The sequence below is a fragment of the Nyctereutes procyonoides genome, unplaced genomic scaffold, assembly GCF_905146905.1.
Source record: "Nyctereutes procyonoides isolate TBG_1078 unplaced genomic scaffold, NYPRO_anot_genome, whole genome shotgun sequence".
Classification (NCBI taxonomy): Eukaryota; Metazoa; Chordata; class Mammalia; order Carnivora; family Canidae; genus Nyctereutes; species Nyctereutes procyonoides.
Genome location: NW_026575125.1, coordinates 51,468,600 through 51,485,958, shown reverse-complemented (window position 1 = coordinate 51,485,958; position 17,359 = coordinate 51,468,600). Strand labels below are relative to the sequence as shown.

The 17,359-nt window shown below is 41.8% G+C and overlaps 1 protein-coding gene across 1 annotated transcript in view; it reads left to right on the top strand.

Moving 5' to 3' along the window:
- The window catches only part of STARD8 (StAR related lipid transfer domain containing 8), a 96,735-nt gene that overhangs the window by 3,155 nt on the left and 76,221 nt on the right, over positions 1-17,359 (top strand). The window contains exon 2 of the mRNA XM_055338841.1: positions 14,589-14,622. Within this exon, the coding sequence (XP_055194816.1) occupies positions 14,589-14,622 (34 nt within the window). The remainder of the gene's footprint in view (positions 1-14,588; positions 14,623-17,359) is intronic.

The following is a 17,359-nucleotide window of genomic DNA, read 5'->3' as shown; positions in this document are numbered from 1 at the left end:
CACACACACACACACACACACACTAGCTGCCTTTGAGCAAGTCCTTTCTGAGCCTCAGTTTTCTTATCTAAAAAATGATACTAATCAGTGCCTGCCTCACAGAGATGCTATGAGACTTTGGAGCGGTTGTGTCTTTAAGGTGTTCAGCATAGAGTAGGTGGTCAACACATGACTCGTTGAAAGCAGATTTCCAAACTGCATGCCGGGGGGGCACCAAGGCAAAAAACAAGGGTTATTCTATATTTGGAAACTCCAGGGTTAAGATCTCAGGTCTTTTTTTAAAGATCTTATTTATTCATTCATTAGAGACAGACAGACAGAGAGAGAGAGAGAGAGAGAGAGAGAGAGAGGCAGAGACACAGGCAGAGGGAGAAACAGGCTCCATGCAGGGAGCCCGACGTGGGACTCAATCCCGGGATTCCAGGATCATGCCCTGGGCCAAAGGCAGGCACTAAACCACTGAGCCACCCAGGGATCCCCATGATCTCAGGTCTTATCTGCTCCTTAGGCATATTACCTTCAGCACTCTACTCTGGCCCTGCCTGAGTTTAGGACCAGAAGCAGCCCATTTGGGAGCTGAAGGGTGCCACCTCAGAAGCCAGAGATACTGGGAAGGTAGCAAGACACCAGGCCAGGGCCCAGGACTGCTTGAGCAGCACTGGGGTTAGGGGCAGCCAAGGGATAAGACGTTTGGATGTGAGATGAACCCAGTATAAATAGTTCCATATGTGTCTGATGTGTCTTCCCTGGAGACCAGCAGGGGCCTGAAAGGTATCAATGGCCTCTCAGCACAATCGAGGATGCATATGAGTCCAGTCCCCACTCCAGCCTCACACTCACACATGCATGCACACAGGACTCTTTCTTTGATGTGTCCTTTTGCTCCTTTCCAGCACCTAACATGGTGTTATGCACATAACAAGTGACCAGAATTTGGATCCTCTCTCATGTAACTCACTTTGTATCAGGTGGACATATCTATTTCTGGAGGGCACTGACCTGGGAGGTGGAGAATCTGGCTGGAGCTCCATCTCAGCCATGACCTCTAGGTGACTTTGAGAGGGTAAATACTCCCTGCTGTCTCTCAATTATTTTCTCTTATAACAGGTAAATAGTCATACAATAATCAGAGATGGAAAGGTCTATAGAGGTCATCTGTTCCTCTCCCTTCCCTCCTTCTAAACTGTGGATGAGGCACAAAGATGGAAAGAGATGTGCCCAAGGTCACAGGGGGGCAGTCAGAACACAGCCAGGTCTATTACATAGACCATAATCTCTTTCCTCCCCCTGTGGCAAAATCCAAACACAATTTGTCTGTGGTAGAATCTAACGGCAATACTAAGTGGGACTTTTACACACATGTCACATATACATGCACAATAAGCACACATGGCAATATCCCTGTCTCACCTACTTGCAAAGCTTCTATGGGAGGCAAAGCAAATTATGGACAGAAAAGTCCTTTGTAAACTGGAAAGCCTCAGAGAGTTTAGCCATCCAGTCATGGTCCAACAAGGGACATGACACTTGTCCCCAGTCACTGTACTCTCACACTTACTCGTATATAGGAGATCAAGGGCTTTCCTGAGTTCACTCGAGGATATATTCTCAAACACCCTCTCCTATGGATGCACTGCCACAATGTGCATGGGACTTGCATGTGGCAGTTCTTATACCTGGCTCCTTGGCGCCTGTTCATATGGGTGTGTGCTTCACACTCCCTCTGCCCCTTCATATTTATGTACATATATACAGTCATGTGAGCACACATACTCATGTGTGTTTCTTCATACCTGGGGCTCTTTCTGTCCCCTGGCCAGCTCACCACTTCCTAGTTTTTGTCCAGAATCAGTCTGGCAGGATATGGGGTGAAAGTGTGACAGTAACTGGGTGATTTAGCAGCTGTATTCCCAGCTTCCAAGATGTATCTACTTTTCCAGGCCTTTGCCCTTATTGTCCCAAGCAAGACCAATTTGCCACATACAGTAGGCATTCATTGTGGGAGGGGCAGGAGGAATTGTAGAGAATTCAGGATAGCATATGAATTTATAGAAACTCTTAAATGCTTCTGGATGCCATTCTTACATTCCATGTAGGAGTCCTATCACATCTTGTCAAAAGGAGGGTCAGACATTGTTGCATACTTCTAATGATGTAAAGCTCATGACCTCAAATATCCTGTTTCTTTTTTTTTCTAAGACTTATTTATTTATTTGAGGGGGGAAAGCGGGGCAGAGGGAAACAGAGTCCTAGAAAGACTCCTCACTGAGCATGGAGCCCAGTGCGGGGCTCAATCTCACAACTTTGAAATCATGACCTGAGCAGAAACCAAGAGTCAGATGCTTAACTGACTGTACACCCAGCTACCCGTCAAATAGCCTGTTTCATCTGAGGACACTGCCACAGGTCCCTTAACCAATATGTGTGTGTGTGTGTGTGTATGTGTGTGTGTGTGTGTAAGTGGAAGGTGTATACCTATACATCTGAGACTTATACCTACAGTTACCTCTCAATCACTGGATCCAAAGAAAGGAATTACTACATACTCCCAGGTCATGGGAAAACCACTTAGTGAGGATAGGACAAGATCTTATATCCCACTGAAGTAGTCTTCACCCTTAGGACCTCTCTTTGCATTTCCATAGCTTAATTGACTTGAGTGTCGGGTAGTGACTCCTGACATGGGTGAAAAATGCACACTATGGATTGTCTCTGTGTGGCTAATTGTAAGTTGCCTAGATGCTGACATATGTCACATACTTGTGAGGTTCTGGTCAATGTGTTGAAGTAAAAGAATAGGTGTGCTAATGTTATTGACACACATGGGACTTAAAGAGAGCGTGAGTTGGTTTCTGGGTGATCTAGGAACTTTCCTGGGAGGAATTTCCTGGCTCAGAACAGAAGGCAGCTTGGTGTGGCAGGAAGAACACCGGGCATGGAGTCAAACTGGCTTGGATTTAACGCCCACCTCTGCCACATTTAAGCTGAGTGGTCTTGGGCAAGCCACCTCTCCTCAGTGGATAAGACTTAATGGAGTTTCCAATGAAATGATGTATATAAAAACCTAACATATGATAGATATGCAGTTGGATCAGAATCTGATGAGATGATCTATGGAGAAAAAGAGTAAGGAGTCTTCTTCAAGGGGGAGTAAGGTTGGAGACAGAAGAAAGAGGAGGCACGGAGCCAGGGGACTTGCCTTGGATCTAGAAATGGAGTGCAAATGCTTATAGGAGCAGAGGTCAAAATGAGAGACTTGCAAATTTGTATGTGGGAGTTCGACTTTGCCAAGGGTACTCTTGATGCAGTGAAAAAAAAAACAGGGTGTCCAAAGTAACAAAACATGAAGTCGAGCTGTTCACTCTCTGAGCCACAACTTGCTAGCTGTGTGACCTTGAGAAAATTACTTCACCCCTTTGAGCTTTAGTTTCCTGCTCTGTAAAATGGAGCTAATAATAGTACTCACTTCATATGAGACCTGAATTACCAGGTATCAAGCACTTAGAAAAGCACCAGGCACATAGTTAGTGAGCATTAACCATTTTTATTATTTATACACTGGGAAAAATTATAATTCCTACCTCCCAAGGTTGCAATGAGGATCACATGAAACAAGGATGGCAAGGCCTGTTGACATGTTCATTTATTATTATCTTGAAGAAAATGGGAGGTTTCCTTAAACTGGGAATAGCCTTGAGGAATTCATTCCTTCACTCATTACCAAGCAATATTTATTCAGGGCTAACTATGTGCCAGATGCTGTGTCAGGCTCTGAGGAGATGGGTAATGGTTAACAAAATAGCTGCAGGTCTCTAACCTCATGGAACTTACTGTCTTGTGGATTTAAAATGACAGATTTTCATACTCACCCCCAAGTGCTCCGTTGGTGTATATGACTGATTCAGTCCAGAAAATGCCAGGGAATGGAGCTTAACAAATTTTATCTATCTAGCATCAGTGCATGGCAATCTCACTTAGTCTTCAAGGTAAGAGAATGGCTAAATTGGAGTTCCCAGTACTTCCTGCAACAGCATTGCCAGAACAATCTTAACAGTGGGCCCAGCATGAAGGTGAAAATGGAGACCTCCAGAATTACCTGATCTGAACTCCTAACCATTGTGTCTCTTTTTCCCAGTTGCCCCATTTCAGCACAATTGGTGCTATTTGATCAAGTCATCAAGAGACTGAACAGTATTTGTCCTGGGAACTAGGAGAGATGGAGATGGGCACTGGGGAGGTGAGATGGGGAGTAGGAAGCAAAGCTTTGACTCTGACTTATATCTTGGACATTAATTTTTACTTTACCTTTAGTTTCATTGGCACTGAAAGGAGTGTGAGTGCGGGCTGCTGGGGGGGGGGTGGAAGACATATCTGACAATATGGCTGGTGAAGGCAGAAGTAACTGGAAAAGTTTGCAGATTGGCAAATGCCAGGTTTGTTTTCCCTCCAAAGTACTGCAGAAAGTTAAAACTAGTATTAGCTAACATTTATAGAGTACACATTATGTGGTAGACACTGTTCCATGCCCTTCACATATATTAACTCAGTTTATCATCACAGTAACTGCAAGGCTATTATTGCCATCATCCTCATTTTATGGAAACAGAGAAAAAAAGTTAGGAAACTTACCCAGGGTCACACAGCTATTATTGGGATTTTAAACTCACGTAATCCAGGTCCAAAGTCCGTGTTTTATATACTATGTTTATGTAATCTCCGCTCAGTTTCTCTATCTATAAAGTGACTATTTTAGACTGGTTTATCTCTGAGAGTCTTTCCAGCTCTGCCACTCTCATTATATTTCATATATATTTCTTTGAACCTCCAAGCAAAGTGGGAAAAAACTGCTCCCCGAATGTCAGTGATTTCTATGCAAGGTCCCTGGGGAAGGGGAAGGGAACTCAGGCTCAGGAAAATGAGCCTGCCCTGGAGGTTGGTCCTCCCTACTGGGAGGTCCAGTAGGACCTGAAAACAGCTGGAGGCTTGGCAAGCTCTGGGAGCCAGGGCCAGGCCTGCATTTCCAAGTCACTAGGAATAATAACAGGGAGCAGCAGCTCAAATGGCCTGTGCTGGGATGGGGGGTGGGGTTCACAGAGGTTTAAAGGAGTGGAGCTCCTTGACCCCACCTCTCTGGCCCACCCCTCAAGCTGCTGCTGCTGCAACAAGGGACCTTGAAGTCCAGTTCAACTGGCAGTTCCAAGGCCAAAGTTGCCAAGGGGCAGAAGAAAGGAAGCCCTGCACTTGGGTAATGGGGCTTGAGGCCCTGGAAAGTACTGTGGGCTAATTTTCCCTGGACTCTCCTCTGTCTTGGGCTGGGTCACCCTTGGATCTTGGGAGAAGAATATGATATATAATACAGTAGCTGCTGGAAACAGGGCACCAATCTGCTAGCCCAGGGTCAGCCCAGAGTCTGGGACAGCCTTTTGAGGAATGAAGTCATGTCTTTCATTGCCCTTTCACTGCTTGGATTGTCCCTTACCCCCTTCCCTGTGATGGGACAATGAGAATTGTCAAGGACTTGCCTATCATTATAGGCAACAAAGAATTGGAGGACCAGCAAAGAATTGGTCAAAGGCACATGGTCAAGCCCAGAATGCCTGTGCTGGTCAGTCTTACTCAAATCAGGTCTCCTTTCCCCTTTCCAGGAAAGAGATTGACATCCCTCAGGCCTGTAGCATTCCCTGAGATTTCACACCCTGAACATGAGCACATGTTCCCAGTCCTCTGGAATGGGGTTTAAAAGTGGCATCATAACACCAGTGCTCCAATTTAGAACCTGGTGGCAGGATGATTCCAGACTCAGCCCACACAATGCCCTTCATATACCATATGTCTCCATACTGGACTGTGAGCTCCTGTAAAGACCTAGCCTGTGTCTTCTTACCTACCTCTGTGTCCAGCCCCACACAGTACATATTCTACACCTAGACTAGAGGAAGTTAGCTGAGTGTATAGGACATATATGCATACTCATGCACATACTAGTGGCCAGACCCAGTGTACCCCATCCCAGCAGAGAAACCCTAAGATGAAGAGAAGTCAGCTCTTGAGGAATCAGAAGAGCCTGCTTCCCACAGTGGCCTCATTATGTGTTGGCAAATCACCAGCTGGGGCTGGGTGTGGAGGTGGTGAATGCCCACTCTGGAGGCTGAGAGGGTCATGCTATGAATATGGCTCTGTGTGGCCTAGCTGATAGGGCTGGGGGAGGCTGGAATGTGAAGAACGTGCTCTTATGACTGGCTCTAGGCCTAGGTCTGTGGCACAGGGCAGGCCAGGGGATGAGGGCAAGCAGAGAAACCAGGCAAAGAAAGTTTGAAAAGTCTCCAGGCTTGCCCTGAGATAGCAGGGCAAAGGGCTGGTCATAGTACTTGCCGGCCCAGCAGAGAAGTTGCTATAGAGAGTGAGGTCTGTCCTAACCAATTATGGCTGAGGACTCCTCGGGTCAGGACAAGCTCTGTCAGAAGCCTTTGCAGCTGGTCTCCAAACCACCCTGCTCAGACTTCCTACCTTCTCACACGGCAACCAGCTTTCTGCTTCCATCCCCTTTTTAGCTCCTGTTCTCTCTTTTTCACACTTTCAACATGATCCCCTGTTTCTCTCAAAAACTCCTGATTTGTCTTTTTATGTGGGCTACTCTATTGCCCACTAGACTGCAAGTTCCTCAAGTGCAGGGACCATATCTGTTTCTGTGTGATTTTACATCTGTAAGTCTACCACAGTGCCTTCTGGACAGCTCCAAGTGGATTCTCCACAGACTCCTCAAATCCAACAGGTTCAAAACCGTGATTCATGACAAAAGGAAGATTCCCCTCCCCCCTCACCCCAACCATGCCTTTTTCTCCATTCCTGGCCTCAGTTGCTAGCCCTATTACCCACCTGGTTGCATAGTCCAGAAACTGGATTCATCCTTGACTTCTTTTTTAGGCTCTCACAATCCTATTGCTGACTTTGGTTTTACCACGTAAATAGTGCATATATCGGTCCTCTCCTTTTCTGTCCCAAAGGCCAATGCTCCAATCTGGCCTGTGTCTAGTTTTATCCAACCTCCCCCAGTCCCATTCCCAATCTATTTTTCACTCAATAGACATAATAATATTTTGAAATATAAATCTGACCTATGGTAGGCTTCTGTTTAAGCTCCTTCAATGGCTCCCCACTGGGCTCAGGATAAAGTCCAAGTTCCTTAACATGACCTACAAGGTCTTTTGTAATCTGGCCCCTACTCCCTGTTCCAGACTCATTTCTTACCCTACTCTTCAGCCAGACTATGCACTTCCACAAACCACACGCTTTTATACCTCCTTGCCCTTTTCTATGCTCTTCTCTCTACCTGCCATGCTCTTTGCCTTCTTGTCTGCCTTATGAAAACTATTCATCCTTTAAGACCTGTTCCAAATGCTGCTTCATTCATAAAGGCCCTCATGACAATGCATCTGCACTCCCAGCAACTAATTACTCCATTTGCTCAGTTCCACAGGGTTTTATACTTTCCAATAGCACTTACATGGAATTGTGATGATTTGTACTCATGGTTTCCCCTCCCACCCACTTGGCTGTGAATTATTCAAGGGCAGGGAATGTGTCTGATTTGTTTGAATCCCTGAGTACTTAGGACAAGGTTGGCCCTGAGGAGGCTTGTAGGGAGTGAATGAATGAATGAATGAATGAACAAATGATGGGAAGACTGTCACCACTAATCCTGGTCCTTTGTGGCCGTCTTTGTAACTGCTGGACTCCTGGGTTCAGAATACTCCCAAGTGTGAGGAATATATTCTACAACAGGAAACAAAAGGAGCCTCCACTCTGAAGCAGAGCTCTCTAATGTAGAAGTTTATATCTCACTTTTCCCTGTAAGGTTCTCAGCTATGAAGATCAGGGTCCAAAGTGGAATGGGACTTATAGTTCTGGCCCAGCCAAAGTTATCCTGGACCCCAGGAAGAAAGAATAGGATGCAATAAAATTGGGAGCTCCATAGGCCCAAAGTATAAATTTGGTTCTGACATTTTCTAGCTGTATGACCTTGGGTAAGTCATTTCACTTCTCTGGACCTCATTTTCCTCATGTGCTACATGAGGATAAAACAAAACAAAACAAAAAAACCTACCATGTGGAATGCGTCTGACAAACAAGGTCACTTATTTGTAACCTGTAAATCCCTATGTAAAATTAAAGACTAATTAGCTCCTGAACTATCTTTAATTCTGTTATACCCACGATGGGTTGGAGGATAGAGTGGGAGAAGAGGGAATTTAATGTGAATAGAATAGCAGAGTAACAGTCTGTTCCACACATCAGTTCATCTCCTAATTTCCCAGAATGGTCACATTTAGGACCTCACAGGGGACTGCTTCCACCCTCTGTCCTACTCCCTTATCCTTTTCTTTTACTCCTCTCTTGTCCACCACTGAGAATTTTATTGACTTGCTTAATCACAGGCCCCTTTGTAGCTTATAGAGGAATTCTGTATTGCTCTTGATTAGACTTTCTCCTCTTTTATAGGTGTAGATAGGTGTCAACTATCTCATTCTATGTAGATAGAATGTAAACTATCTCATTCTATGATTTGCCATCTCTCTCATACTAGCATCCCTCAAGGTCCTTGTAAATGAACACTCAGGGGAACACCTCCCACCCCTCCTCTCTCCTGTGGCCAATTGTGGGTTGAAGATTCACCAGATTGTCTTGTAGTCTACCAGGGTGGAGCTGAACTTTATCATTTTAAAGTGATCTAAGGCTGAAACTAATCCCCTAAGACTAGAAATCATTGTAGTCAAATGTTTGCACCTGGTGTAGCAATCATTTCCAGGGGATAAGAAAGATGACAAATACTATGGCAACTCCTTTCTCAATAAGATTTTGATTGGTTGCATAAGAAAAACCCTTCTTTCTTTTCTTCCTAACTTTCAAATTAACATCTTGACATTGCCTTCCTGAACTACTGCAAAAGCCTCCTAAAAGGTCTCCCTGCTTCCACTCTAGCTCCACAATTCATTCCCCACATAGCAACCAGAGAGTGATTTTTTAAAGGTGAAAATCAGATATTGTCATTCTTCTCTACACCCTCCAATGGCTTCCTAATGTAATTTAAATCAAAGTCCACATTATCCCCCTGGCCTTTAAAGCCCTTGCCTCTCTCTTCAGCCTCTGCCTGGAATATTTTGCACCCAGATTGTCACATTACTGGCTCTGTCTTATGCAGTCCTCTGTTCAAAGTTCAGGTCCTCTGTATAATAATAAGGAGACAATCCAACAAGAAGATATAACAATTATAAATATTTATGCACTCAATATAGGACCACCAAAATACATAAAACAGTTAAAAACAAACATAAAGGTACTAATCAATAAAATACAATAATAGTAGGGGACTTGAACACCCCACTTACATCAATGAACAGATAGATCATCTAAGCAGAAAATCGATAAGGAAACAATAGCTCTGAATGACATACTGGAACAGACGGATTTAACAGATATACTCAGAACATCCCATCCTAAAACAGAAGAATACACATTCTTTTCAAGTGCACATGATCATTCTCCAGAATAGATCACATATTAGTCCACAAAGCAATCATCGAATGCATCTTTTTTGACACAATGCTATGAAACTAGAAGTCAACCACAGGAAAGTATCTGGAAAGACCACAAATACATGCAGCTTAAATAACATGCTACCAAATGATAAAGGAAGATATAAAAGTATGTGGAAACAAATGAAAACAAAAACACAATGGTCCAAAACCTTTGGGATGCAGCAAAAGCAGTTCTAAGAGGGAAGTATATAGCAATGCAGGTCTACCTCGAGAAGCAAGAAAAACCTCAAATAAACAACCTAAGCTTACAACTAAAGGAGCTGGAAAAAGAACAAGAAACAAAACCTAAAACCAGCAGAAGGAAGGAAATAATAAAGGCTAGAGCAGAAATAAATGATATAGAAACTAAAACAAAACAAAACAAAATAAAAACCCCACAGTAGAACAGATCCATGAAACCAGGAGCTGATTCTCTGAAAATAAAAAAAAAATAGTAAAACTGAAAAATGTCTACCCAGACTTATAAAGGAAAAAAGAGAAAAGACTCAAATAAATAAAATCACAAACAGGAAAGGAGAAATAAGAATCAACACCATGGAAATACAAACAATTATAAGAGAATATTATGAAAAACTATATGGCAACAAATTGGAAAACCTACAAGAAATGGATAAATTCCTAGAAATGTATAAATTACCAAAACTGAGGCAGGAAGAAATAGAAAACTTGAACAGACTAATAATCAGCAAAGAAATTGAATCTGTAGTCAAACTACGCCCAACAAATCAAAATCCATGGCCAGATGGCTTCACAAGCCAATTCTACCAAATATTTAAAGAAGAGTTAATACCTATTCTTCTGAAACTGTTCCAAAAAACAGAAAAGGAAGGAAAATTTCCATATTCTTCCATTACCTCATACTAAAACCAGATAAAGACTCCACTAAAAAAGAGAACTACAGGCCAATATCCCTGATGAACATGGATGCAAACATTCTCAATAAAATACTAGTACACCAAATTCAACAGTACATTAAAAAAATCATTCACCACAGTCAAGTGGGATTTATTCCTGGATTGCAAGGGTCGTTCAATATTTGCAAATCAATAAATGTGATACATTGCATCAATAAAATAAAGGATAAAAACCATATGATCATTTCAATAGATGCAGAAAGAGCATTTGACAAAGTACAACAACCATGCATGATAAAAAACCCTCAACAAAGTAGGTTTAGAGGTAACATACTTCAATGTAATAAAGGCCATCTATGAAAAATCCACAGCTAACATCATCCTTAATGGGCAAAAACTGTAAGTTTTTCCCCTAAGGTCAGGAATAAGACAAGGATGTCCAGTCTCATCACATTTATTCAACATAATACTGGAAGCCCTAACCACAGCAATCAGACAACAAAAAGAAATACAATGGGATATTATTCAGTCATTAGAAATGACGAATACCCACCATTTGCTGCGGTGTGGATGGAACTGGAAGGTATTATGCTGAGTGAAGTAAATCGATCGGAGAAGGACAATCATTATTTGGTTTCACTCACACGGGGAATATAAGAAATAATGAAAGGGATTATAGGGGAAAGGAGAGAAAATGAGTTGGAAAGATCAGAGAGGGTGACAAAACACGAGAGACTCCTAACTCTGGGAAACAAACAAGGGGTAGTGGAAGGGGAGGTGGGTGGGGAGATGGGGTGACTGGGTGACGGGCACTGAGGGGGGAACTTGATGGGATGAACACTGAGTGTTATACTATATGTTGGCAAATCAAACTTTAATAATATATATATATACATATATATACATATATGAAATAAAAGGCATCCAAATCAGTAAGGAAGAAGTAAAACTTTCACTATTTGCACATGACATGATACTCTACATAGAAAAACCTGAAAGACTCCACCAAAAACTAAGAGCTGATACATGAATTCAGTAAAGTTGCAAGATACAAAGTCAATGTACAGAAATTTTTTGCCTTTCTATACACCAATAATGAGGCAGCAGAGGAAGAAATCAGTAAAACAATCCGGTGTACAATTGCACCCAACATAATAAGATACCTAGGAATAAATCTAACTAAAGATGTGAAACATCTGTACTCTGTTATCTATAAAACATTGACGAAAGAAATTGAAGATGACATAAAGACATGGAAAGGCATCCCATGCTCATGGATTGGAAGAAGAAATGTTTTTAAAATGTCTATACTGCCCAAATCAATCTACAATTTTAATGCAATCCCTATCAAAATACTACCAGCATTTTTCACATAGCTAGAACAATCTTAAAATTTGTATGGAACCACAAAGACCCTGAATAGCCAAAGCAATCTTCAAAAGGAAAAGCACAGCTGGAGGCATCACAATTTCAGACTTCAAGTTATATTACAAAGCAGCAGTAATCAAAACTGTATAGTACAGGCTCAAAAATAGACACATAGATCAGTAGTACAAAATAGAAAACCCAGAAATAAACCCGCAACTATATGATCAATTAATCCTTGACAAAGCAAGAAAGAATACCCAATGGAAAAAAAGGCAGTCTCTTAGACAAATGGTGTTTGGAAAGCTGGAGAGCAATATGCAAAAAAATTTAAGTAGAACACTGTCTTACACTATATACAAAAAAAAATTCAGAATGGATTAAAGATCTAAATGTGAGAGCTGAAACCATCAAAATTCTGGAAGAAAGCACGAGAAGTAACCTCTTTGACATCATAGGATGTCAAAGCCATAGGAACTTAGTAAAATATGTCTCCTGAGGCAAGGTATGAAAAAGCAAAAATACTATTGGGACTTCATCAAGACAAAACATTTCCGCACAGTGAAGGAAACAATCAACAAAACTAAAAGGTGACTTGCAGAATGGGGGAAGATATTTGTAAATGATATACCTGATAAAGAGTTAGTTTAAAAAATACTTTAAAAACTTGTAAAACTCAAAAAAAAAACTTGTAAAACTCAACTCCCAAAAACCAAATATTCCAATGAAAATATGAGCAGAAGACATGAGCAGCCATTTCTCTAAAGAAGACATCCAGATGGCCAATAGACACATGAAAAGATGTTCATCATCACTTAGCATCAGGGAAATGCTAATCAAAAGTATAGTAAGATATCACCTCACACTTGTCAGAATGGCTTAAATGAACAACACAAGAAACAACAGGTGTTGGCGAGGTTGTGGAGAAAAAGGAACCCTCACACACTGTTGGTGGGAATGTAAACTGGTACAGCCACCCTGGAAAACAGTAAGGAAGTTTCTCAAAAAGTAAAAATAGAACTACCCTATGATCTAGCCATTCTACTGCTGGGTATTTACAAAAGCATACAAAACCACTAATTCAAAAGGACACATATACCCCTATGTTTATAGCAGCATTATTTATAACAACCAAATTATGGAAGCAGCCCAAGCATACATTAACATATGAATGGATAAAGAAGATATGGTATACATATGTGTGTATATATATGTATATTCTATTGTGTATATACAGTAGAATATATATATTCTATTGTGTATGTACATTCAGCCATAAATAAAAATGAAGTCTTTCCATTTGTAATGACATGGATGGAGCTAGAGAGTATTATGCTAAATGAAATAAGTCAGTCAAAGAAAGACAAAAAACATGTGATTTTACTCATGTGGAATTTTTTTTTTTTTTTTTTTTTTTTTTTTTTTTTTTTTTTTATTTTTTTAAATTTTTTTTTTTTTTTTAATTTATTTATGATAATCACAGAGAGAGAGAGAGGCAGAGACACAGACAGAGGGAGAAGCAGGCTCCATGCACCGGGAGCCCGACGTGGGATTCGATCCCGGGTCTCCAGGATCGCGCCCTGGGCCAAAGGCAGGCGCTAAACCGCTGCGCCACCCAGGGATCCCTACTCATGTGGAATTTAAGAAACAAAACAAATGAGTAAAGGGGGAAAAGAGAGAGAGAGAGAGAGAGAGAGAGAGAGACCAAGAAACAGACTCTTAATTATAGAGAGCTAGCTGATGGTTACCAGATGGGAGAGGGATAGAGGGATGATGGGGATTAAGAAGTACACTTGTGATGAGCACAGAGTGATGTATGGCATTGATGAATCACTATATTGTACACATGAAACTAATATGTTAACTGGGATGAAATAAAAACTTAAAAAAAAGTTCAGGTTCTCTGAGACACCCTCCCTGCCCACCTTTTCTAAAGCAATTATCCCTATTTTTCCTACCCTACTATTCCCTATCTCATCCTGGTTTTTTTTTTTTTTTTTAGTTTCTCCTTCTTGGTTCTTAGTGATATCTGAAATTTCCTTCCTTATTTATTTGTTTACTTATTCATTGTCCCTGCTCCATGAGAATAGGGACCTTATTTGTTTCAATGACTGCTACAGCTTTTAGCATAGTGCATGGTGTTCTATATTGTACTGGTGCCCTATAAATATTTATTGAATGAATGAATTTATAATGTGTTTTATCATTTTAAAAAGTGCTTTCATGTAAGTTGATTTCTCACAAAACCTGTGAGGTTGGGATTATTACTACCATAGTCCTAGGGATATAAAAACTGAGGCTCGAGAAGGTATGTTCAATGTTACATAAGGTAGTCCTGAACTTGAGCTTTCCAAATCTAAATACTGCCCTTCCCACCAACATATCTTGCTTCTAATCAAGGATGGTATGTGCCAAGAAAACGTTAGCTGATTCTTTGATAATCCTTACTGTCCCTTCTCGGAACAGCACTGTGAGCTATGCAGACTGTCTCCAATCTCCTGAGTTAAGGAAACTCCCCAATCCATGAGAGTGAAGTGAACCAGAGGAGTGAGCCAGTGGAGTGGAAGAAAGTATTATGGATCAGGCAGTTAGGAGTCCAGGCTTCTAGGCTCTACTTGGCTTCCTATTGTACTTAATTTTCCTTTTCTGTAAGCCTCTGTGTATCTTTCTGTAAAATGAGTAGATTGAACTTGTTGACTTCAAAAGATTCTTCCAGTTCTGACGTTGCTTTGGTCTCTGCAAAGTATTGATTTCTTCTCTGTTTCCTTTGCAGTGCTTCCCATTGTGGCAGAGGAGGAAGAATATCGGTAAGCGTGTGAGGTGGGGTCACAAGTGTCACACAGTGGGGCTGAGCTTCTCAGTTGTCTTCATGGGCTGGCTGATCTTGTTCCTGACCAATGGCTAGATGCAAAATCTGGAAACATCCTCTCTGTCTCCCTCCAGTGAGCATTTCCTAACCTCTTCGAGACTTTCCTTTTGGGATGAAGTGAACATGTAGAACTTCTTTATTTCTCAGATGGAGAGTTTTCTCTGGTCAGAGAGCCAGGGGAGGATTCCCCTAAAGAACCATTAGCAAATGGCAGCCATCCAATATGCTTCCCCTGTTTTCAGGTGCCACTTTCTACCGGAAGTAAATTACAGGTGGGAGGTATGTTGGTAAAAGGAGTAAGTAAGTGGAAGGTAAAGGAAAGAAGCATGATATTTAGGATTCAGTGTCTGTGATATTCCCAACACTTGCTTTATCTGAAAGGGGTTATTTAGGACTGAGGGAATACATATTGCCTTGAGGGGAAAAAATTCCTTCCTTTTTCTAACAAGTTTCTTTGAGCCTGACTACATATTTCCCTTCTGCCTCAGGTGTCCTACTTGGGTGTGGGCAAGTTAGTGGCATTCTGGACACAGCTTTTTCACTGAGGAGGACACAATTGTCTAGAGGGGGATATCTGGTTTGGGGAGGAAGAGAAAGAAGGATACTGGCCAGGAATGAATTTGCTGCCAGTCTGAACTCCTGGCATCGGCTGAGCTTTGCTGAGGTCATTTAGGCTATCCTCTTGGCTCTAGCCTGATCTTAGCCATTCCCACTGGCTACAGTTTTTCTTCAGGATGAGCTCATGACTTGATTTAACATGGGCTGAGGGTCACAGAAACAGAAAGGAATCAATGAACAAGTGACATGATAAGGGCCTGTGTGAGGCGTCTTAGGGAGACATTGGAAGAGATGATCTGATCTCTGGCTCTTGAAGACCACTTCAAGTAGTTGGAACCAGTTTGGGCAGTTTTACCTGAAGACAGAGAGGGGATCTGGTGACCTCCCAAGTACTTTCTTACCTCGGGATCTTGAGTTCTTGGGTGGGCTGTTAGAAAGGAAGAAAAGTTGGCCGGGCGAAGTGTTTATTTGCATTCCATGACAGCAGACAAGAGGGGACCTATTTTTGAAGTAGGAACACTGCGTTGATCAGCATACAGCATACATCTGCTCTTCCACTCCCCACCTCCTCCCCCATAACCATTCCAGCACTTCTTGCTGAGCACAGTTCCTGCTTTGCAAAAGAGGCTCCTGGGGGTACAAGATCTGCAGGCTGCCCATACTGGGAGAAGGACAGACTTCTCCATTTCAGAGATACCAGCTGCAGAGGCTAAAAAGAAACCCTTCAGACCCTGAAATAGTGACCCCCTCAGATTAATGCACTTGAAACTGCCAAGTTGCCTCATTAGAATGTCTGTGCCAAGCTCAGTCAATGGGGCTGAATCCTGGAAGGGTAGGCACCAGATGGCTGAGAGGTCTGTGGCTTCCTGAGGAAAGAGGAGTGTCCCTTTAGCGGGTGGAGCCAGGCAGAAAAAGTTGCCACCTACAAAGCTGAACTGGGACTGGAGCTTATTGCATGGGGCTCTTGTATGCATCATACAAGATAATACATTAAGATATTAAAGTGCTGAACAAATATTATTTCAAGATCTAGTTCAGGGAAGGAGCAGAACTCTCTGGTTTGTTATTCATTTATTTTTGGAATATGTCTTGATATGTCTCAAACTTCAAGAGATATAAAAATAAAGTCTTCCCACCCCCGTCTCTCAACCACCCAACAACCTTCTTGGAAGAGACCAATGTTACCAGCTTCTTGAGCCCTTGATGAGTTTAGGAGGTCTAAAGTGAGTTTACTAGACAAGGCTTCAGTGAAGATGGCTGCCTGATTTGGAGTGGGGGGGCACAACTGAGGGAATGTGTGAAAAAGGCAATGGAAAAGCAATTGTGGAGCAGGAAATGTGGGGGCAGGGATTGAATAAGCATTAGCTTGGACATCAGGAGGCCTGGGATCCATCCAGTCTTGACTGTTCCACTCATGGTTGAATTGTCTTAAGAACCTTCCCCTCTCTGACCCTCAATGTTCCATCAGCACATTAAAACTTATGTTCTCATATGCCATTCTGACCAATTCCACCAGAGTAGAACATATATGGTGGAGGAGAGGACCAATCAGGGAAATTTTAGAGAAGAAAAAGCCAAGAAATTGACTCAAAGCTGACAATTGAATATGATTTACATATGTAATCTTCTTCATATTAAGATCAGTCAACCAGTTTCTCTGACATACTACTGCTTTTGTTCTGGTGGTCTCACTGACAGAGGAAACCCTTGGCATTGTCCTCATAGGAGAACCTTAGGAATGTCCAACTTACTTCAACATACGTAGTGCTGCCCAGGCCCAAGAGGATGGGCTGAAGGGCCTTTGACAGCTATATGCTATATATGCTATATGCTATAATGATCTGAGAATCCACTAACACAGTATTTTACATATTTGTGAATCAACTTCACTTCATCCAGTGATAGTTCATACTTATTTTTTTTCTTTAAGCCAATCTGATTTTAAACAATAACCTTACTTGAAGCCATAAAATCTATGAAACTAGTGTTTGCGGTACTAATTACATCTTTCTTAATACATACTGAATTCAATATATATCATGATTCAAAATGTCATTGTATCACTCCAAATAATCCTGTGCATATATATATATAAGCATTGGAAAACACAGAGGTCA